The following is a 22,908-nucleotide window of genomic DNA, read 5'->3' as shown; positions in this document are numbered from 1 at the left end:
AATTAAGTGATGATTGGCTGGTTACTTTGTATTTAGGACTTTAAGCCCCAGTTTCTCCTTAGTCTCAGTGTCCTTGTAACCTGGTTCAGTCTAGTCTCGTTTTTTCACTGTGCACCCCAGTATTTAGTTCAGCAAACATTGAAGATATACTATATATGTCATGTTTTGTTATAAGTGTGATATATTGTGGTGATGCTGCTATTGTGATGGTGCAGTCTGTTGCCTCAAGCAAAGTCTTAGAGCTATAAAAATAGTGCATTGGCTTTCAAACTTTGTTTTGGACTGATAAAAGTGTGCTTTATTAATGACTAAAATACCATGAATAGTTTTGCTGTTAGTGACATTTTCTGAAATGTCAGGCAAATTTTTTCATAAGATTACTAACAAAATATCATTTACAGGGTATAGTTGTCTTTCTGGAAAGATCTCTCTATATTTTTAAATGCTGCAAACACACTGTTTTTTAGAGGTAAAATATGTTTAGGCTCAGATAATTATAAATAGATTTTTCACCTGCATGACTTGTTCAGTATTACATTCTATGGTTGAATGGAATGTGGGTCAGTTCTTTCTTAGAGGGACTAATTTTTGAAATTGCAAGATATTCATTCCATGCTTCTCATCCATAAACCAGTAGCATCCTTTACTCATCAATATGACCAAAAATGCCTTCACAAAATTCCATGCCTTGTAGGGAGTGGTATTGACTGAATGAGAATCACTGGGCTAGAGCTTTGTGGCCAGAGGAGAGACTTGCTCTTAGAGTGGTAGTCAGAAGACACTAGAGAAATTAAAACACAAATAGCTTTCAGTTGAGACAGCTATAGGGGAAAGGGCTTTTTCAGGGAGCCAGCTAGATTTCATTCTGCAGTTGAGGAGAGCAAAATATTAATCTACAGGAATTCAGAGGATACAGTGGAATGATTTGGAAGGGAGAGGAGGGGGATACAGGATTGAATCAGGCTATAGAATGTACAGAATAAGATGGCAATGAGAGTCTGTACAGTGATGGAAGAGACCTGGGGAAGCTTGGTCTGCTGTCAGTGACTGAAGTAGATGTGGAAATGAGACCTGACCTCCAGAAAGTCCCTTTAAAGTTAAAAAATAAAAAATAAAAATACAGATACACAGAAATACAGGGTAGATAAATGCTTATCCAGCTGTCATCTGGCTACAGCCATTGTCAACTCATAGCCACTCTTTTTTCCCTGCAACTCCTACTAATTCTGTATTGTACTAAGTGAGCCAGTATATTCAGAGATAATCTAAAGCAAAAGTTTCACAAAAAATGTGTTCTTTGATATTTTCTATTCTATTTTCTTTTCATAAAATTCTGGGTTGTGATGTACTAAGTGAATTTCATGACTGATGAATAGGTTATACCTGGCAGTTGGAAATTGAATTTAGGGTTAGGTTGGAGTTCTGATTGCACCCTTCAACAGCTTTGTGTCTTTGAGCCTCTTACTTAATTCTAATCCTCATATTCCTCTTCTGTAAGGTAGTACACACCTTCTAAGGTTTTTGTGAGAGTTTTATGAAATATTAGATGTTAGTGCTAAACAGGGCCCTACAACCTAGAGAGTCAATTAATAGTAGGCGCAATTAAGTATTTTAAGTTACAGACCTGGGATTTGAATATAGGTCTTTGTGATTCCAAAATCTGATTTCTTAAATAATTTTCTAATCAAACATACGCCTTACAGACAACCATAAAGAAAAAAAGATCAATCTAAAGATAATGTGTATTTTTCTTTCTGTCATTCATTCATATCTTTTTTTTTTACTCTGCATGAAATTGCAAACATTTCCCATTTCTTGGAAAATACTTTGTGACTAATACTCCATCATTTTGTTCTCTAGAAGCAGAAGTGTTATGCTACTTAGAATAAAATATTTATCTAGTTTTAGTTATTTAGTAAATGGTCAGTTAAATTTTATTGCTTTTTAAAAAACCTTATTATGGGACTATTAATCATATACAAAAGTAAGGAAAATGGTATAATGAAGTCCCCTATGTACCCATCCTTCAGTTTCCACAGTTATCAACTTCTGGCTAGTTTTATCTATACCCACCACACACTACCCATTTTATTTCTTGTGTTATTTTGAAGCAAATCTCAGATGACCTATTATTTCATTGTATATCATCAATATCTTAGGTATTTCAGTATAAAGACAAGGAATCTTTTTTTTAAACAAAAGAAATATCACTATACCTAAAAAAGTTAAAAATAGATCATTAATCTCATGAAACTCCTGAGACTTACTTTTACCATATATGCATTGTTCAAACTGTCTCTTAAATTACAATTTTAAAAATACTTTCCTTTAATAAGGATGCAGAGGAGGTCCATATGTTTGGGATTGGTTCATGTGTCCTTTGAGTTTCAGATTTATGGGTCTCTTCTTTCTCTCTCCTCTTTTTCTTGCAGTTTTTTAGTTGTAGAAACTGGCTGTCTTTTAAGCCTTAGTAGAGGCTTGTTTCTGTATGACAGAGAGCTAGGAATGGTTTTTGTGTTTTCAAAGGATTGTTAAAAAAAAAGGCAAGAGATTTTATGTAGCCCAGGAGACTAAAATATTTCCTCCTTGTTTTTTCAGTTTTCTGACTCCTGCTTAGAGTTTCCTACAATTTGGATTTTCATGATTGCATCTCCATGGTGGTTATCTAATATGTTTTTATGTCCTCTGTATTTTCTGTAATTAGTAGTTGGATCTAGAAGCTTAATCAGATTTAGGTTCAGTCTTTTTTTTTTTTACCATGCCATTTGTTCAATACCTCCACTATTATATTTTTTATGTCATATTTATTAGTTTATCATTTATATACAATAATATGCTACTGTTTTAAGGATACACTTTGATGAATTTTGACAAATGTACACATCTGGGTAAACCATCATGAGAATCAGGATATAGAACATTTCTATCACTCCTTCTGCTCCTTTCTAGTCAGCCCCATCCACTCAGCACCCAACTCCTGGCAATCACTGATCTGCTTTCTGTCACTATGATTTTGCTTTCTGTCACTATGATTTTGCTTTCTGTCACTATGATTTTGCTTTCTCTGGAATTCTATATAAATGCAGTCGTATAGTATATAGTCTTTATTTTCTGGTGTCTTTCACTTAGCATAATGCTTTTGAGATTTCATTCATTTTGTTACTGAGTTAGTATTCCACTACATGATTGTACTACTGTTTATCTCTTTAATTAGTTGGTAGACTTCTTTTTTTTTTTTTTTTTAAAGATTTTATTTATTTGACAGAGAGAGACACAGCGAGAGAGGGAACACAAGCAGGGGGAGTGGGAGAGGGAGGAGCAGGCTTCCCGCTGAGCAGGGAGCCCTATGCGGGGCTCCATCCCAGGACCCTGGGATCATGACCTGAGCCGAAGGCAGACGCTTAACGACTGAGCCACCCAGGCGCCCCTAGTTGGTAGACTTATGAACTGTTTCCAGTTATTGGCTATTATGAAAAAAGTTGATTTTTTTTTTTAGTACAAGTTTTGAGTGAACATGTTTTCATTTCTTTTGGTAATAACTAGGAGTAGAATTGCTGGGTCATATGGTAAGTGTATATTTAAGTTTATAAGAAACTGCCAAACTGGGGCACCTGAGTGGCTCAGATGGTTAAGCCTCTGCCTTCGGCTCAGGTCATGATCTCAGGGTCCTTGGATCAAGCCCCACATCAGGCTCCCTGCTCAGCGGGAAGCCTGCTTCTCTGTCTCCCTCTACTGCTCCCCCTACTTGTACTCTCTCACTTTCTCTGTCGAATAAATAAATAAAATCTTTAAAAAAAAAAAAAAGAGGGGCACCTGGGTGTCTCAGTTGGTTAAGCGACTGCCTTCAGCTCAGGTCATGGTCCTGGAGTCCCGGGATCGAGTCCCGCATTGGGCTCCCTGCTCAGCGGGGAGTCTGCTTCTCCCTCTGACCCTCCTCCCTCTCGTGCTCTCTGTCTTTCATTCTCTCTCTCTCAAATGAATAAATAAAATCTTAAAAAAAAAAAAAAAGAAACTGCCAAACTGTTTTCTAGTTTGAGTTTTTGCCAACAGTGTAGGAGATATTCAGTTGTTTGAAATCCTCATTAACACTTGGTATTATTAGTCTTTAATTTTAATCATTTTGGTAGATGTGTAGTGATAGCCTGTCAAGGTTTATTTCATATTTCCCTAATAACTAATTATATTGAGCCTCTTTTCATGTGTTTATTTGCAATGCCTGTATTTTCTTTGGTGGGATGTCTGTTCAGTTTTTGCTCATTTTTAACGATGCACTGAAATTTATTCTGGTATGTGGAATAAATCTAATTTCATCTTTTTAAATATGGCTATCCAGTTATCCCCAAGCCACATATTAAAAAGTTCCTCTTTTCCCACTGGTGTGTATTTCCACTTTATTGTAAACTCAGTTTGTCTGTGTATTTGGATCTATTTCTGAATTTCCTCTTCTTTTCCTGTGAGTTGCATTTTTTGATCCCAACTAATAGGACTTTAAAAATGTCTTGATTTCCTTTTTACTTGGTTACTTTGTCAGATTAGCAATGCCTGAATAATTTTTTAGAACATATTATAGCAGGGGCGCCTGGGTGGCTCAGTTGGTTAAGCGTCTGCCTTCGGCTCAGGTCATGATCCCAGGGTCCTGGGATCGAGTCCCGCATCAGGCTCCCTGCTCAGCAGGGAGCCTGCTTCTCCCTCTCCCTCTGCTGCTCCCCCTGCTTGTGTTCTCTCTCTCTCTCTCTGTCAAATTAATAAATAAAATCTTTAAAAAAAAAATAGAACATATTGTAGCATCTTAATCTTAATAATTTGTTATTAAGAATGAAAATCATACCTTTGTTTTGTTCAGGAGTTTTATTTGCCAAAATACTGGTGCTCCAAAATGCAGTTTTGGGAATAGCAAAGAGCTTGGTGACAATCAGTGATATTTACTCTCATTTCTTTTTTAAAAAATGTCATTTCATAAAATTTGACTTTTTGGTTTCAATTTAAGATAATTGTTAACCCAGTTCTCATGCAGTTCTTTCTCTCTAATCTATGTAAAAGGAGAGAGTAACTTTGACATGACTATGTTTATCTGGAAATGAGAGCTGGGAAAAGATGGCATTGAGTTCCACGTGGTGTAATTATAATATAAAGTCAGCATCTATTTTCTTCTCATCTTTTTCTCTCTCAGATAAAAAGCTTATGATTAGTAGAAAAAAACATTAAAACATGTTTGGGTTCTTTTTGGTTCTCTTTTGCTGGTACTTATTTAAAAATTATTGTTGGGACACCTGGCTGGCTCAGTAGAGCATGTGACTCTTGATCTCAGGGTTGTGAGTTTGAGCCCCATGTTAGGTATAGAGATTACTTAAAAATAAAAAATCTTAAAAAAAATAACTCTGTCTCCATTAAGGATACCATCAGCTGTGCACTTAGAGAATTATTAATCTTTGCAAGAAATAGAAGTGAAAAATGTCTTAACTTACCTTGGTCTGGTAACTCAGTTCTTTTTTGCTTTCATTCTTTCTTCTCACCATTTCCACCAGAGTTTCCTCCAGGTGTATTTATCCCCGTTATATAAGATAGCTTAAAGAATTTGTAGGATGCTTGTGCTAAAAGAATTGCACTGGTTGCTTAGAAGAACCTTGGAGGGAAGTTATGATTCATCAAGTAATCCCTATTCTTTTTTTTTTTTTTTTAAAGATTTTATTTATTTATTTGAGAGAGAGAATGAGAGAGACAGAGCATGAGAGGGGGAGGGTCAGAGGGAGAAGCAGACCCCCTGCTGAGCAGGGAGCCCGATGTGGGACTCGATCCCGGGACTCCAGGATCATGACCTGAGCTGAAGGCAGTCGCTTAACCAACTGAGCCACCCAGGTGCCCAAGTAATCCCTATTCTAAAAGCTGCCTGGAATGTAAGATGCACACATTCTCCACAGAGATAGTATGTGTGATGGATAGGTTCCCAGGTCAGTGGGTAACAGTGTTGCCACAGAAAAGAATATTCCATTTTAACTTGGGGTGCTACAGTCCATCTCCCTGATTTGTCTTATCTTGGTAACTCATTCATTCATTTATCAAGCATTTACTGAATTTTTTCTTCTTCCTCTTTTTAATGTGCTGGTAAGGGAGTCTCATTTATTGAGGTTGAGGGACTGGATCTCAGGAAATGAAAACAAAGATAAATAAAATATCCCAGCGCTCAGGGAGTTCATGGCTATCTGCTTCAACTTTTACTTTCTGTCTACAGTACTTTAGGATTTAAGAGTTCTAGCATTATGCTACTGACATTCGGTTCTATGGTCAGAGAGTTTTGCAGTCCAGGTACTGGAGAATGAGATGATCCCTTTCATGGAGTAGAAGCCTAGAGATGAGACTACTCTTTATTTTTTCCAGATCTTACATACTTGCTTCTCAGCCCCTACTGTGCATTAAATGATTGACCTCTTATCTCAGTAATGTGTATTGAAGAATTCCTTTACTTTATTCTCTTTTCTAGGACCTCAGTTACAGTTTTTATTTTTGTGGTTTTATACATTTTAATGTTAGAGTGAATGTTTTGTCATAACTTTTTTAAAAAGTAAGTTTTCTGGATGTCGTCTGTATTTATTTACTCAGATGGTCACCCGTACTTTCTGAATAAATTCCTTAAGATTTTGATTGGAATTTTTATTCAGCTTATAAATTGACTTACAGATTATTGACATCTTCACAATACTAGCTTTTTCTCCATTTAAGAATAGGCTTTAATTTGTGTTTCTCAGTAAAATTGTGTAGTTTTTTTCATAAAGTTTTTTGGTTTATTTTTATAGTTACTATTAAAATTATACAATCTAACTGGCTGTTCATGTTACTTTGGGAAGCGATTTTTGCATACTTCTATAAAAACCATTGTAATGAACTCTAATAATTCTAAAATATTTTTATGTTACCTCAACAAAATTGTATCATCTGAAGTGATGAAATTTTGCCTCTTTCTACTGCTGAAATCTTTTATTTTTCTTACCTGGTTTTATCAGATAGCACCTCCAGAGTGATGTTAACAACTATGTTGATAGTCGAATGGCTATCAATGTCTTAAGTCTGATTTTGCTTTTAAATTTTGTTGATATTTTGCCATTAAACATGATACCATCTATTGTCTGAGAAAGGTTTTTTAAGAGTCCTAAGAGTCTTTTTCTAATCAGGACTAGTTTCTTAAACTTTAGTACCCTTTACTAGATTTCTTTTATTGATTCTGTTTTCTACATAGGATACATTATTTTTCATAGGATCAAATTGTCTACTTTGTTGTCTACTCTCCACTTTTCGTCCTGTTAATTTCTACTGTGAACTGCTTTATATAGGTTCTGTTCCCACAATCAGTTTTTTTTTTTTTTTGAAGATTTTATTTATTCATTTGAGAGAGAGACAGAGACAGAGACTGAGCACAAGCAGGGGGAAAGGCAGAGGGAGAGGGAGAAGCAGACTCCCCACTGAGCCAGGAGCCCGACATGGGGCTCAATCCCGGGACCTGGAGATCATGACCTGAGCTGAAGGCAGACACTTAACCATCTGAGTCACCCTGAACCAGCCCCCCCCATCAGTTTTGATCATGTTTTACAAACTATATTCCAGGGAATTGTAGCACCATAACATCTTTCTGTGTTATGTAGTGAAAAGTCCACACTTCTCAGGCTATTTATGTTCTTTGTGATCAGAGCATTTGCCTTTCCGATCTTCACCTCTGTCAAGAACTGTGAAGGGTTTGAGATCTTACTCTACTTGCAAGCTAACCACGTTAGCCTGCTGTCATTTCATGGATCATGGCAGATCACACTAGTCTCCTGGATCAGAGTCAAGTAGCCTCAGTATCCATTTTTCTTGCACTGGTAACCCAAGTCCCAGTTCTCACCAGGTGCATGACAAGGGCCAGATGACACCTGTACACACAGTTAGTTCCATTACAGGGAGGGCAGGAGCATTCTCTGGAATCTCACCCCTTTCATTCTTTCCCCTCACTTCCTTTCCATATCATCCTAATTTTTAAGACTCCATCTCAGAGAGGTACTTTCTTCCATATCTCCCATCATGGACCTTGTGTCTTTGAATGTGCTGCTTATCTACTGTGTCCCTCCTATTCCAGGCACTCCAGTGTCCCTTCTTAGTTTGCACAGTGGCCTAACTTACTCTCTCTTTTTATAATTTGTAAGTCCTGTTTCTTTGGTTAGTGCCTTCTTGTTTACAGACTGCCTGCAGAAACATTATTCTTTGTCTCTCACAGAACCCTTTAAGGCGATATTGGTTAGGAATGTGTTCAGTTACAGGGGTGCCTGGGTGTCTCAGTCAGTTAAGCGTCTGCCTTCAGCTCAAGTCATGATCCCAGGTCCTTGGGATCGACTCCCATTTAGGACTACCTGCTCAGTGGGGAGCCTGCTTCTCCCTCTCCCTCAGCTGCTCCCCCTGCTTGTGCTCTCTCGTTCTCTCTCTCTCAAATAAATAAAATCTTAAAAATAAAAGGAATGTGTTCATTTGCAAGGAACAGATAACCCATTCCACAATGGGTGTAATGAAGAGAATTTTGTTTCTGTTTATGACTTCTTTTCATGTAGAGTCTGGAGATAGATAATGCAGGTGTTGATTGAGCTTTTTAGCAACAACCTTTCCATATGCTCTTCCCACCATCTGAAATTCTCTTTTTTCTGTATCTGCAGTTCTAAATTTTACCCATCCTTTAAATTATAAACTCTTCCACAGAGTTTTTGTAGAAGACTTACTCCCCAGGTGAAAATACTCTTTCTGTATATACTCTTAGGTAGTACTAAGCTGGAAAATGGCCTTTATCATTGAGTTATCTGCATCTCTATCTATATCTCTATATGTCTTATATCTTACATCTTAACTTCCCACTAGACTATAAATTCCATGTCTTGGGTATATCATTTGTTACCCTCTGAAAAGTGCCTTGTTTAAGGTAGATACCATTCGTTTACTTGTTGAATGAATGTAAAAGAATGAGTAAACATTGCCTTTAAGCAAGCTCTGTCACTGCTATTTAGAGTCTAGAGAAAAGATAAGTTGTTGGGGGTATCAGTGTGGAGCTTGGGGTTTAAGCAGATAATTTACAGGGATTAAATGTACATATTACTGAAAGGAACACCTTTATCATATAAATTAGTTTCTGAATGCACAGATACTTCTTTAATGCTATCCAAATGTATCTTCATATACTATCAGTACAATCTGTTAGTACTATGTAGAAATAAAATGGAAACTATTTTTTCTTTTAGTGCTTAGATGAATATGAAGATGATGAAGCAGGGCAGAAAGAGCGGAAACGTGAAGATGCAGTTACACAACAGAACACGATGCAGAATGAAGCTGTCAGCTTATTAGATCCAGGCAGTTCCTACCTGCTACAAGTGAGTATTTATTTAAATTTAATTTTAAAAAATTATCTTAAAAATTTATTTTCTTATGAGTTATTATATATTGATTGATTGTGAACTCTGAGATCAAGAGTCATGTGCTCTACCAACGAAGCCAGCCAGGTGCCCCTAAAACTTTATTTTTTATTTTTTTATTTTACAAATGAATACTTAAAAATACCAGGATGTCAGTTGCTATTTTAACAATCATTTTTAAGTAGCTTTTAATAATTTTTCCATTCTCGTTTTGGTTACATCAGCTCCATTTAAGTATTTTCAATGGATTTAAGCATTGACTTTCCTTCTATCCAAATACTTCTTGACTTAAAAACAGTATGTATGGTTCTTAGTTCTTGATCAGTGAATATTTGCTGGCTGACTGATTAAGCAAGTTAAGCAGTACCTATTGTAAAAAGAGCTAGGAAAAATAATTACCTCTTTGCTCTTAATAAAGTTAGAATTAGTAAGTTTAAGTGAGTGGACAATTCTGATAGCCATCCTAGCATTGATTACTAGCTTACAAATCTTAAGGTAAATTCTTCTCATTTACCTAATGTTCAGTTTCCATCAGTTTTAATATACGCCAGTGTAAATACCATTACTGACTGTTTTGTATGAAATTCAATGTTCTACAAATCCCATAGGGTTGTAGGATAGGACCAGGAGCCTCCATCTTTTATAGGAACTTCAGTGGTACTCTGGAGACCGAGGCAGTTTTGCTTAGGTTAAGCAGGATTTACTTTCATTTGTAAGAGAACCCTCTTGCAACAGGCTTATTCAATTCTCCTAAAAATGGTGGCATTCTTTTAAACTACTCTTTTAGAAGCAGCAGTTACATAAAGGGAAGATTGGATTAAACCTAAAAATGTGGACCCCAGTTAACTATATTATTCTGCATATGATTTTACATGTGTGTGTATATATATGTAAACATAGATATTTATATAATAAATATATAATATATAAATAATATTTATATATATTGTATATAAATATATTTATATATATAAAAGATTAGGGTATTCTTCATATTTCCAAACATATATAAATAAAAATTATATATATAAATAATATATATTTATATATATAATATATATATATATATTTTTTTTATTTGAGAGAGAGAGAATGAGAAAGAGAGCACATGAGAGGGGGGAGGGTCTGAGGGAGAAGCAGACTCCCCGCCGAGCAGGGAGCCCGATGTGGGACTCGATCCCGGGACTCCAGGATCATGACCTGAGCCGAAGGCAGTCGCCCAACCAAATGAGCCACCCAGGCGCCCATAAAATATATATTTTTATATATATATGAAAGATTAGGGTATTCTTCACATTTCCAGAAAAATCCAATTTTAAAAAGTGTGGTCTTACCAAACCCCTAAAAATAGCCATTTGAGAGTAAACCAGTAGAGCATTACATCATCTCAGTGAAGCTGTAGGTTTCATTACATGCACCAGCAAATCTACATGGCTAGCTTCTGCATTCCACTTTTACAGAACTTATATTATACCTGTTATACCAAATAGCATTTTAAACACTGACGTATAAAATCCCTAATAAGATAAAGCAAAGACAAAAGCATTTATCTTATAAGAAACAAGATATACCACCACTTAGAGTCTTCAAACATTATTGCACTTTAACTTTCATAATTTGACAGTGCATTCATGGAACATTCTGTAGACAGCTAATTTTAACAGACAAGGAACACTTTTAATTTTACAAACATTACTTACATTAGCAGTAATGGTGGAGCTAGAGAGTATTACATCTTCTCCATGCCGCACACCAAGAACCACCAGTAGTGTGGTGAAACTTACGACCCTTTCCAAGGCCACATTCTTATAGCCTGCAGATGTCAGTTCTTGTATCTTCCTGTGCTTGTGGACTGGTTTGGCGATCCACTGGGTGTCAGGATTTCTTTTGCTAGCTTTATGGAATGGATCAGTGAGGATAACCGAAAGAATTTGTACGTGGAATCTTCGCCAACCCAGTAAGAATTTTCAGGACTTTCAGAGCTCCACGGTGGTGTCCATCTTGCTCCTCTGCAGTAGACTGAAGGCTTTGGGCAAACTTTAGCCGGTTAACACCATGGTGGACAAGCTTGCCATAGGTTACACCCTTAGGACCTGGGCATTTGTGGCCACCACGTTGCACATGACTCCTACATATGACGTAACTTTGCTTGGCCTTGTACCCTAGTCTGTGCGCTTTATTGGACCAGGTTGGGCAGGGTCCCTATGGAGCATAGAGAGCTGGGGGTACTGCCCGCAGCGCCCCCTGAGAAGAAAGTGCATTACAGCCGACTGCTGCTTCCTCCGTAGCTTGCTCCTGGATGGACTGTAGGTGCCCACCTTGGCTTAGCTTTGAGCAGATGGCTGCCACCAGACAGAAAGGAAAGAGCCTTTCTTCCCTTTACGGGGTATTTTCTACAGTCTCCTACATAACCACAACACGGCTCTTAAAAATAGAAAATGAAAAATGAAAAAAAAAAGAAAATTGAAAATGACACATTCTTACCATATAATACTTAGACCTTTTTCAGGTTTCAGGTACTATCCCAGTAATGTTCTAAAGTATAGCAGAAGGATCTCATTCAGAATCAGGTGTTGCATTTAGTTGCTGTTATCTCTTTAGTTTCCTTTAATATGAAGCAGTCTGTCTCTCTTTACATTTCTTATCTTGGGGCGCCTTGATGGCCCAGTTGGTTAAGAGTCTGCCTTTGGCTCAGGTCATGATCCCAGGACCCTGGGATGGAGCCCCACATTGGGCTACCTGCTTGGCGGGGAGCCTGCTTCTCCCTCTCCCTCTGCCTGCCGCTCTTGTGCTCTCTTTCTCTTTCTGCTTGTGCTCTCTCTTTCTCTTTCTCTCTCTGTCAGATCAGTCTATCTTTAAAAAAATAAATAAATTTCTTAATCTTCCCACTTTAAAAGATTATAGGGCAGTTATTTTATTTTCCCTTTCTTAATAAGTGTTTTGTGGAACTGCTGATTATATGAAATCCTTCAACAGAAAAAAAAATATTTTGTGGGTAAGTGCTTTGAACCATGTAGATATCTTAATCCCCATCAAACCTTCTCTTATCATCTTCCTGTGTTTATATCTGTCTATCTGTATTGACTCACTATTACCTATTTTATCTGATGGATTATACTGTTACCATCTGTATTAGTTTTCTGTTGCTGCTGTAACAAATCAGTACAAATTTGTTGTCTTAAAAACAGCACAAATTTATCATCTTACAGTTTTATAAATTGGAAGTCCAACACGGGTCTGATTGGCCAATATCAAGGACTAAAATCAAAGGCTTCAAAGGCAAAAATCAGGACTGCATTCCTTTTTGGAGGCTCTAGGGGAGAATCTGTTTCCTTGCCTTTTCCAGGTCCCAGTGGCTACCCACATTCTTTGGCTTATGGCTCTCCTTCTGTCAAAGCCTGAAATGGTGGGTTGAGTACTTCCTGCAGCTTGTCATTCTGACCTTTGTTCTTAGTCATATCTCCCTCTGACCTTCTGCCTCTGTCTTCCACTTTTAATGAATCTTGTGATCCCATTGGGCCCATCAGATAATCTAGGATAATCTCCCTATATAGGGTTGTTGATTAGCAACCCTTTGCTGTATAACCTAGTATGTTTGAAGGTTCCAGGGATTAGGACATAGACATTTTTGAGGGTCATTATTCTGCCTACCACACCATTATCTATTTTGGTGTTCAGATTATCCCAGATTTTGCCAGTGGAAACGGTTTGGAGCTTTTGCCACATCTCCATCATTTTTGGAATACTTCTTGGCATAATCTGATGTTACAGCTCATCTTTAACTTTCCTACACCAGGGTTGGGAACAGCCATTTCTTTAAGAAGCTAAGGAGCTCTGATTCCTTTTACTGGAAAATACTTTGAAGCCATGATCTGGGCTGTAGGTTTGTTTATGTTACTGAAATGTCACCATTCTTGGTCCCTCTCTGTGTATAGACCTACAAACTATTTGTGTGTGTATATATATAAATATCTGCCTTCTGTCTGTCTACCTGCCTACATCTATGTAGATACTGAAACTAATTTATACTGATAACTTCCAAACTAATCTAATACTATAGGGTTTTATTCTAGTAGTTGTAACTCCCTTTTGTGACATTGAGAAACTCCCATTATCCTTAATGTTTTCTTATTTGTTCAGTCCCCTTCTATGTAACCTATCTTCCATTGTCACCCCTTCCCCACATTTATTTTTTTTTATTATTTTTTTTAAAGATTTTTTTTTTTTTAAATTTATTTGACATAGAGGGAACACAAGGGGGGACGGGGAGTAGGAGAGGGAGAAGCAGGCTTCCAGCTGAGCAGGGAGACCGATGTGGGGCTCCATCCCAGGACGCTGGGATCGTGACCTGAGCTGAAGGCAGACGCTTAACCGTCTGAGCCACCCAGGCGCCCTCCCTTCCCCACATTTATACCCTCCTCACCACAAGTGAGTTCTGACATCCCATGTTGGCTTTCTTTGTGCATGAACACTTGCTGACCCTCTCTTCAGGCTTGAGCATCCCATGCAAGGCTGTAGGATGCCCTCCTTACCCTGCTTGAATTGTGACTCCCCACACTGGATCACCCCTCCGCCCCCATGCGCCAGGATTCCCTCCTTACACTGCTTAGCTTCTGTCATCCTGTGATAAGCTGCTCTTCCCTAGGGTCTTTGTTCATGTTCAGACTCTGAGACCTTATGCTGAATTGCTTCTCCATGGAGACCCCTCATCAACCTCATTGGGTTTTGACACCTTCAGGCCAGAATACCGCTCAGTGTGGACATTCTTCTTCATCGTGTTTGGGCTCTGGCACATCATCCCTGTTCATCTCTCTGCAGAGAGGCTCTCTTCAAGGGTTGCGAACTCCCCATGCCATGCTGTTTTCTTTACCCTTCTGGGGCTCTAAAACTCTGTTCTGTGCCACCCTCTAGAATGAATGACCATCACACCCTTCTTGGGCCTCTTGATGTCCCCTACATGGGTCTCCCTTTCTGACATTGTCTCAGGACTGATAGTCTGCCTTCCCTTTCCTGCTTTGTAGACATCCTCATTTCTGCTCTGGCTCTGGTTTCTCAGGCCACGCCAGGTCCCCCTGCTATATGGATGTTCTTGTCAGTTTGCTTGGACTCTGATTCTCTATGCCAGGCAGCTCCTCTTCATGTAGGGCTCCAGTATTCTGATACCATGGTTTGGGCTACTATGTTTCCTCCCCATCTAGCTCTGCCACACCTAATGGTTTTAGGACTGAAGCATTCAGAAAGGAAAGGGGAGTGGTGAGTTTTTCCTTTTTTAATCTTTGTTAATTTGATAAAGTTCTTGTTTTTTCCATTTTCTTAGCTATTCTATCAATTATACATTACAGATATTTTGTTCTGCATTCATCTTCAGCAGTGTTACTTTGCTACATTATGTCTACCAGTATAGGTACTTTAAGTTAGTCCTGAGGGCCAGTTAGCATGTTATGCCATAATTTTATCGAGGGCTATGGCTTTGTCAGTAATTAGTTTATTTGAATAACTTCAGTATTATTTTGCTGTATTTAGCTGGTCTTGTATTTCTCTGATCTTATTTCATGTATGCTTTTATATTTGTTTATACTTTACAAGTTCTGTCTGCCACTGCACCTGTAAAGACAATTCATGGGATTTCCTTACTGACCATTCTAAGCTTGACTAAAGCAGAATGTTTTATTTAAACTTACACAAAACAGTTTGTGCCTTGCCAGCATTTTCTAAGTGCTATTTAGGTCTTTCCCCCTCCCTTTAGTAATATAAACCATCCCATTGTAAGGAAGATTATTTCAGGCAAAGTGTATTTTAAATCAGTTGTATAACAGGCTTTGGGGTTATTGGAAGGTCTAATTACATAGTCTTTGAAACTTTTAAGACCAATGTCACTCTTTTTTTTTTTTTTAAAGATTTTATTTATTTGACAGAGAGAGACACGGCGAGAGAGGGAACACAAGCAAGGGGAGTGGGAGAGGGAGAAGCAGGCTCCTGGCTGAGCGGGGAGCCCGATGTGGGGCTCGATCCCAGGCCCCTGGGATCATGACCTGAGCCGAAGGCAGACGCTTAACGACTGAGCCACCCAGGCGCCCCAAGACCAATGTCACTCTTAACAGTTGTAGTTTTTATAAGTGGTTTCAGTGGTACTGGTATATCTCCTACCTCCTGCCCCCATTTAGAATGCAGTTGTCAACTTTAACAGGTATAGTAATTATTGAGTTGTCATCCTTTGCTTGGAAGTCTTTGTTGCCACAGAAATACAGAGGTTTCTAGTTAACAAATCTGAGGTGAAGTTTATATTTGTATATTTAATGTGTAAAAACATCAAGCATTTCCTTCTTAAAATTATGAGACCCTTGCTGCACTGTAGAGGTTGATTTTGCTTTTTCTCTCTCTAATATTTCTTGTTCAAGAAATACCCAATTTTCTTTTTTTGGCAAGAGTTTAGAAATCACTTTAAACTCCATCTGTAAATGACCATTTTGAATGCACATGAGAAGCAGACTACCACTCCTCCCAATTTATTCTAATGCTAGTTCTCATACTAACATAGCCTGTCCAGTTTGGGGAACATTCCATTGTTGTTTTTTTTTATTATGTTAATCACCATACATTACATCATTAGTTTTTGATGTAGTGTTCCATGATTCATTGTTTGTGTATAACACCCAGTGCTCCATTCAGTATGTGCCCTCTTTAATACCCATCACCAGGCTAACCCATCCCCCCACCCCCTTCCCCTCTACAACCCTCAGTTTGTTTCTCAGAGTCCATAGTCTCTCATGGTTTGTCTCCCCATTAGATTTTCCCCCCTTCATTCTTCCCCTCCTGCTATTTTCTTCTTCTTTTTTTTTTTAACATATAATGTATTATTTGTTTCAGAGGTACAGGTCTGTGATTCATCAGTCTTAGACAATTCACAGCACTCACCACAGCACATACCCTCCCCAATATCTCTCACCCCCCCAACCCCACCACTCCAGCAACCCTCAGTTTCTTGAGATTAAGAATTTCTCATATCAGTGAGGTCATACGATACATGTCTTTCTCTGACTGACTTATTTCACTCAGCTTATTACCCTCCAGTTCCGTCATTGCAAATGGCAAGATTTTATTCTTTTGATGGCTGCATAATATTCCATTGTATATATATACCATGTCTTCTTTATCCATTCATCTTGATGGACATCTTGGCTCTTTCCACAGTTTGGCTATTGTGGACATTGCTGCTATAAACATCGGGGTGCACATACCCCTTCGGATCACTACATTTGTATCTTTGGGGTAAATACCCAGTAGTGCAATTGCTGGGTCGTATGGTAGCTTTATTTTTAACTTTTTGAGGAACCTCCATACTGTTTTCCAGAGTGGCTGCAGCAGCTTGCATTCCCACCAACAGTGTAGGAGGGGGAACATTCCATTGTTAAGGAATGTAATATGATTACTAGAATTACTGTGAAATAACATTTAGTTACAAAATATGTAAACTAATAAAAGACCCTATATAAATCTACCAATAAAGAATAAGCTTAAGTCTCTTCTGTTTGCTTCAGAATCTTCACTATTGAAACAGTAGTTATATTGAAATAAGCCTAAATTCTAATTGTTTACACATCTTGGACATGAACATGGAATGATCTGATCAGAGTTCTTATTTTACCGATTTCTATACTAGCTATATAGAAAATACTGTGTGAAACTTCATTGAGATATGTTTTAAGTGACTAGTTGTTTTAAAAAAAAGCTGTGAGAAATATGGAAAACTGATATTATATAACTTCCTTATTAGTATACTTAACTAGAAACTTTTTTTTTTTTTTTTAAAGATTTTATTTATTTATTTGAGAGAGAGAGAGAGAATGAGAGAGAGAGAGCATGAGGAGGGGAGGGTCAGAGGGAGAAGCAGACTCCCCGCTGAGCAGGGAGCCTGATGTGGGATCCGACCCCGGGACTCCAGGATCATGACCTGAGCCGAAGGCAGTCGCTTAACCAACTGAGCCACCCAGGCGCCCCTTTTTTTTTTTTTTTTTTAAAGATTGTATTTATTTATTTGACAGAGAGACACAGCGAGAGAAAGAGCACAAGCAGGGGGAGTGGGAGGAGGGAGAAGCAGGCTTCCTGCTGAGCAGGGAGCCTGATGCGGGGCTCGATTCCAGGACCCTGGGATCATGACCTGAGCCGAAGGCAGATGCTTAATGACTCAGCCACCCAGGCGCCCCTAGAAACTTCTCTTATACTGACTTTAAGTCATTTATAATTGGGTCAAAGTATAAAATTAGTATAATGCCACTATAGTTAGTGTTGCTGAAAACAGCCTTCATTTCACATTTCTGTAGTTGTTAAAATTCTGCTCTAAATCTGTATTAATCAAAGTTTTTACCATATTTAGGAAAATGCCTATGTTAATCTTCATAAATATGATTTATTGCAATGTTCATATCATTTCAGTCAGTGACCAATAACCCACAAATCAATAAATCCAATAAAGGCTATTCTCATTTAGCAATTCTGCTTACTCCAGTTCAGTAAAATGTAGTCTGGGCAATCAAGCTGATGTCATGTTTTAAAATATTTCAGTTATAACCAAACTGAGAGAGAGTGTTGTTTTGGAACCTATGGCATTAACATTTTTTTCTAATTCATATTTAGATGGACATCATTTAATGTTATGTCTTAGTTTTAGTTCATGTAGAGTAAGATTAGGGAAATTTATAAATGAAAACCTTTATAAAATGTTGAGTACTGTTTGTGAAAATTTAGGGGTAAAAGTTTCATATGACATCATAATCATCTACATTCAGTAAAATGTACTTTGGATAGACACAAGCTTAGTATTTCTTTCTGCTTTATCTAAATAACCAGTGATTAAACATTTTAATCTAGTTATTATGGTTTTAAAAATAACTTAAAGGCTAGATTTTACAAAGTATATTTTTTGTTGTTAATTATTAGAAATATTTTTGTAAACAGGCGATTTGTTTACATGTTTGATGTATAAAGTACAAAGATTCATCTGCCCCATCTTTAGGGACTGCCACTTTAATACAAGCTAATAAGAAACTCTTTAAGTTTACTTGCTAGGCTTTGTTACTCCCTTCTGTAAGAACAGCTGATGCAAGGTGGGGAGAGTTAAAATGTCTTGAAACCAGCTGTCAAAGCATAACTTCTCAGAGGTAATCTGTTAAGGGGTCAAGCCCATACATACGGACACTTCTAGTATCCTGTCTGTCACCTGGTTACTTTCTGCAACTGGTTAATTCCAAAGTGGTACTTTTCTGTAGTGGCAGATTACTAGGGAAGTTATTTCCATACATTGTCGATATATATTTATGGCATACTATTTGAGCTGGGGTTTGGGGGAAAAAGGAATCAAAGGTGGGAATCCCCACCTTCCAGAAAATAAGATATATGCCGGACATGAAAAATTGAGATAAACTTTTATTTAAATAAGTAGGTTAGGCTGTTCTAATGGGAATATACTGACTTGGAATAATTGAGACAGATTTACTAAAATTCCACTTAGAAAAATTGGTAAAGATTTTTCTGTATCCCAGTTTAAAAAAAATCTTAGCTGCAAAATTTAAATTGTAAGCCTATTGTAAAGGAGTTGTGTAATTTTTTTACTCACTTATGTCTTTTAATCCCCACAATAATCCAGTAACATTGACATTGTTATTCCTATTTTAGAGATGAGGAAACTGAGACTGATAGAAGTTAAATAACTTATCCATAGCTTCATAGCTACTGAAGCTTGTCTGGTTGAAACTTGGATCTAAATCTTAACTCTTAACCATATGGTTTGCTATACTGTTTCCTCTACATTGATTATGACCTTTATTGCACCATGCAATCAGCATTTGCTGTTTTAGTCTGGAATCTGGTCATCTTTTTTTTTTTTTTTTAAGATTTTATTTATTTACTTGAGACAGAGAGAATGAGAGAGAGAGAGCACATGAGACGGGGGAGGGTCAGAGGGAGAAGCAGACCCCCTGCCAAGCAGGGAGCCCGATGCGGGACTCGATCCCGGGACTCCAGGATCATGACCTGAGCCGAAGGCAGTCGCTTAACCAACTGAGCCACCCAGGCGCCCTGGAATCTGGTCATCTTATTTATAAAGGGAGTGGATTCTCTGATTTTAACATCAGACATTCTTTAACTGTAGAGTCTCTCTTGAATACTTTAAATGATAACTAGAAGAAAAGAGTGATCAGTTTTTAAAAAGACTCATCATTTCATTTTGACTGATTTTATTAAAATGAAACTGCAAAAAATATTTGGAGAGCCTTGGCTATTAAAAGATTGAACAGGGGTTGGGGCATCTGGGTGGCTCAGTCGGGTAGGCATCGTGATCCTAGGGTCCTGGGATTAAGCCCTGCGTTGGGCTCCCTGCTCAGCAGGGAGCCTGCTTCTCCCTCTCCTCCCCGCTCATGCTCTCTCTTGCTGTCTCTCTCTCTCTCTCAAATGAATAAATAAAATCTTAAAAAAAAAAGATTGAACAGGGATGCCTGAGTGGCTCAGTTGCTTAAGTGTCTGACTCTTCGTTTCGGTTCAGGTCATGATCAGGGTGGAGGGATCAAACCCTGCGCTGAGTCTGCTTGAGATTCTTTCCCCCTTGCCCTCCCCCTGTGCTCCTCTCCCTGCTCCCAGGTGCGCACTCTCTCTCTCTCTCTCTCAAATAAATAAATAAAATCTTAAAAAAAAAAAAAGATTGAACAGAAAAATGCCCGGTAAATTGCAAGGTAATAATTTCCCCACCCCAGTGGTTAATGTTAACTTTCAGCAACCTTTCTTTTGGATAGCATACAATCAGCATAAAGAGTACTTTCTTACTTTTAATTTTTAGCTGTCTTTTAAAATAAGCATTAATCATTATATGTATTTGGGGTGAATCTTTTTTTAATTGAGGGCATTAAAAACAGAAGGGAGAGATACATGTATATATATATTGTGTATATATATATGTTTGATTCTAATTGTGTTTTTAAATGCTCATTGGCTTCCAAAAATGATTTAAGCTGATTGGTTGATGAATGATGCTTCCTTTTTCAATTTTCTGAGTTTTAAAAATCTTCTAAATTAGAAATATAATTTTTAAAAAGTGGTTGTTTTTGTCTGAGAAATCAGATGTAGAGTCTTATTTTGTTTGACCAGCACTGTCAGTTTTTTAAAGCAATGATATTTGTTCCAAATTAGTTTCTTTCAAAGTTAAACATTATTAACTTTTATATAATGTGGAATTGTGTTCTTGTACACACACCCAAACTGATGTCATTATTTTTGCTTTATAGGACCCATCTAGAACAGTTTCAGGCAGATATAAAAGGTAAGACTCCCTAAGTTTTAACTTACAACATATTACAAACATGACTGTAATATCTGTCTGACCATGGCCTAACTAACTAGAACTGTTTCAAGCAGCTTGTTGAAAAATAAGAAACCTTAATATTGTGCTGTTAAGAAGAAATTACATTGTAGGTGGGAGTATAGTAATGTCTCTCTGATCATGACTGATTCTGACATACCCTGCTGTCTTTGAAAACTGTGCATACCATGAATTTGTATGGAACTGATGAAATTAGCAAAATAGAAACTTAGAATCATTTTCTCTTATGTATTTGAACATTGAAAATAAAAGTATACTACTTTTATTAGTCAACTTGGGCTGCCATAACAAAACACCATAGAAAGGGATGGCTTAAACAGAAATTACTTTTCTCACAGTTCTGGAGGCTGGAAGTCAGAGATCAGAGAGCCACCAAGATCAGGTTCTGGTGAAGGCCATCTTCAGGGTTGCAGACTAACAACTTCTTGCTCTGTCCTTACTGTGGCATGGAAGAGGCCAAAGAACTCTCTCAGATTGCTTTTATCAGAGCACTAATTCCATCCATGAGGACTCTACGTTTGTGACCTAAGCACCTCTGAAAGACCTCTGAAAGGCTCCACCTCCTAATACTACTACATTGAACATGAGGATTTCAACATATGAATTTTGGGAGGATGCAGAGCATTCAGACCATACCAAGTCTTCTACACTATGAGTAATGCTTTTACCAGAAAACGTGTTTGAGAGTATGTATGTACGTGTATAAGAAGAAAATCAAAATTAGATATGAGAAGTTGTTTAATGGAGATGCTTGGGCTATCAGCTTTCTTTTTCCCTGGTGACATCATAAAGGTTACAGACGATGTGGTCATGGATGTGCTAATAATCATAGAATAATGGTAAACCTTATCAAGTGCTTATAATGTCCAAGGTGCTTTACATAGAGCAATCTCATTCAATTCTCGCAGTTATCTTAAAAGGTAGGTACAATAGGTACAATGTTTACTTTCATTTTGTAGATGAGAGAAGTGGGGTTCAAGAGGTAGAATAATTTCACTAGGGAACAAGACTAGTTAGTCATTAGTAGAGTCAAGATTTGAACTCAGACAGCCTGACTCCAGAATACACATGCTTGCACCATCTACCTAAATTTATTGGTTAAGTTTATAGTACATTGGTTAAAATAAAGTTTTTTTAAAAAGGCAAGACAGGTTATTAGATGTGTGCTTGTAGATACCCTACTCAATGTGGTATCTAAATAAAACTGTCATACACTTAAAAAAAAGAAAAAAGGCAAGACATGACTTGCAAAGGGCAGGATTAACCTGGGTATATAATTTAGCATACCTATAAAACCTTTGATTTCCTCTATTTGTATGTTTTGATTATTATATTCCATCTAAAATAAAACATTGATTAAGAGGAGCTCTAATTTTAATACTATTACATATAAATCTCAATTTTTAGTTTTTACTATGGGCCATAATACCTACTACAAGTAGAAAAAGGTAAGAAGGCCAAAATAATCAACAATTGGGTAAGAAAGCGAAACTGTCTCAGGTGAACTTTGTATGTTTGCTACTGCTTCTGTTTTAATTTTCATTTCTGACTAATTTTGATTTAGGTATAATGAAACCTGTGATTCTTTTAAGTGTCTAACAGTTATACATTGCTTAATAATTTTTACTTAACATGAATAGCTTAAACTGGAAAGAATCTCTTTTCTTTTGCCAGAAATTATTACCAGTCAAATAGCTTTGATTTGGCTTATTTCCATGCCACATTCACAAACCAAAAACATTTTTATGATTAGTTTTTGGTTTGGGGATAAAGATAAATTTCAGTGACTTAATAAATGTATAAATATTTACTTATTAAATAGTAAACCTTGAGTTATAATTGACACTTTTCAGATTAGTGTTCTTTAAGTAGAATCAACAGGGAATAATTTTCTTATAAATACTCATCAAAAACTTCATTTACATTTCATTGTGTTAAATAAGGAAGAAGATTGGTTTTCCGTCATGTATGTTTCTCTTTTTAAGCTTTTCAGACCATTATTTTGCTTGGGACCTGTTCCTATACTGGTACTTTTTTAATTTTCATGACCTAGAGCATGTTTTGTTAATTTTCAGCTTTCAAAGATTTAGCCCTATTTAATCCTGTTATAAAATAAAT

General features: G+C 37.2%; 1 protein-coding gene and 1 pseudogene across 2 annotated transcripts in view; one reads left to right on the top strand and one right to left on the bottom strand.

Annotated features, from left to right (window-relative positions):
- PAWR (pro-apoptotic WT1 regulator) overlaps positions 1–22,908 on the top strand; it is a 114,282-nt gene that overhangs the window by 62,957 nt on the left and 28,417 nt on the right. For both annotated transcript variants that reach the window (XM_006734944.3, XM_081822116.1), the window contains 2 exons: positions 9,249–9,380; positions 20,696–20,730. In XM_006734944.3, the coding sequence (XP_006735007.2) occupies positions 9,249–9,380; positions 20,696–20,730 (167 nt within the window). The remainder of the gene's footprint in view (positions 1–9,248; positions 9,381–20,695; positions 20,731–22,908) is intronic.
- LOC102736461 (large ribosomal subunit protein eL15 pseudogene) lies at positions 11,124–14,196 on the bottom strand (annotated as a pseudogene).

The sequence above is a fragment of the Leptonychotes weddellii genome, chromosome 5 (genome assembly GCF_054177405.1).
Source record: "Leptonychotes weddellii isolate Sample4059 chromosome 5, ASM5417740v2, whole genome shotgun sequence".
Lineage (NCBI taxonomy): Eukaryota > Metazoa > Chordata > Mammalia > Carnivora > Phocidae > Leptonychotes > Leptonychotes weddellii.
The sequence above is the reverse complement of the archived record's forward strand: the minus strand, read 5'-3'. Positions and strand labels throughout refer to the sequence as shown.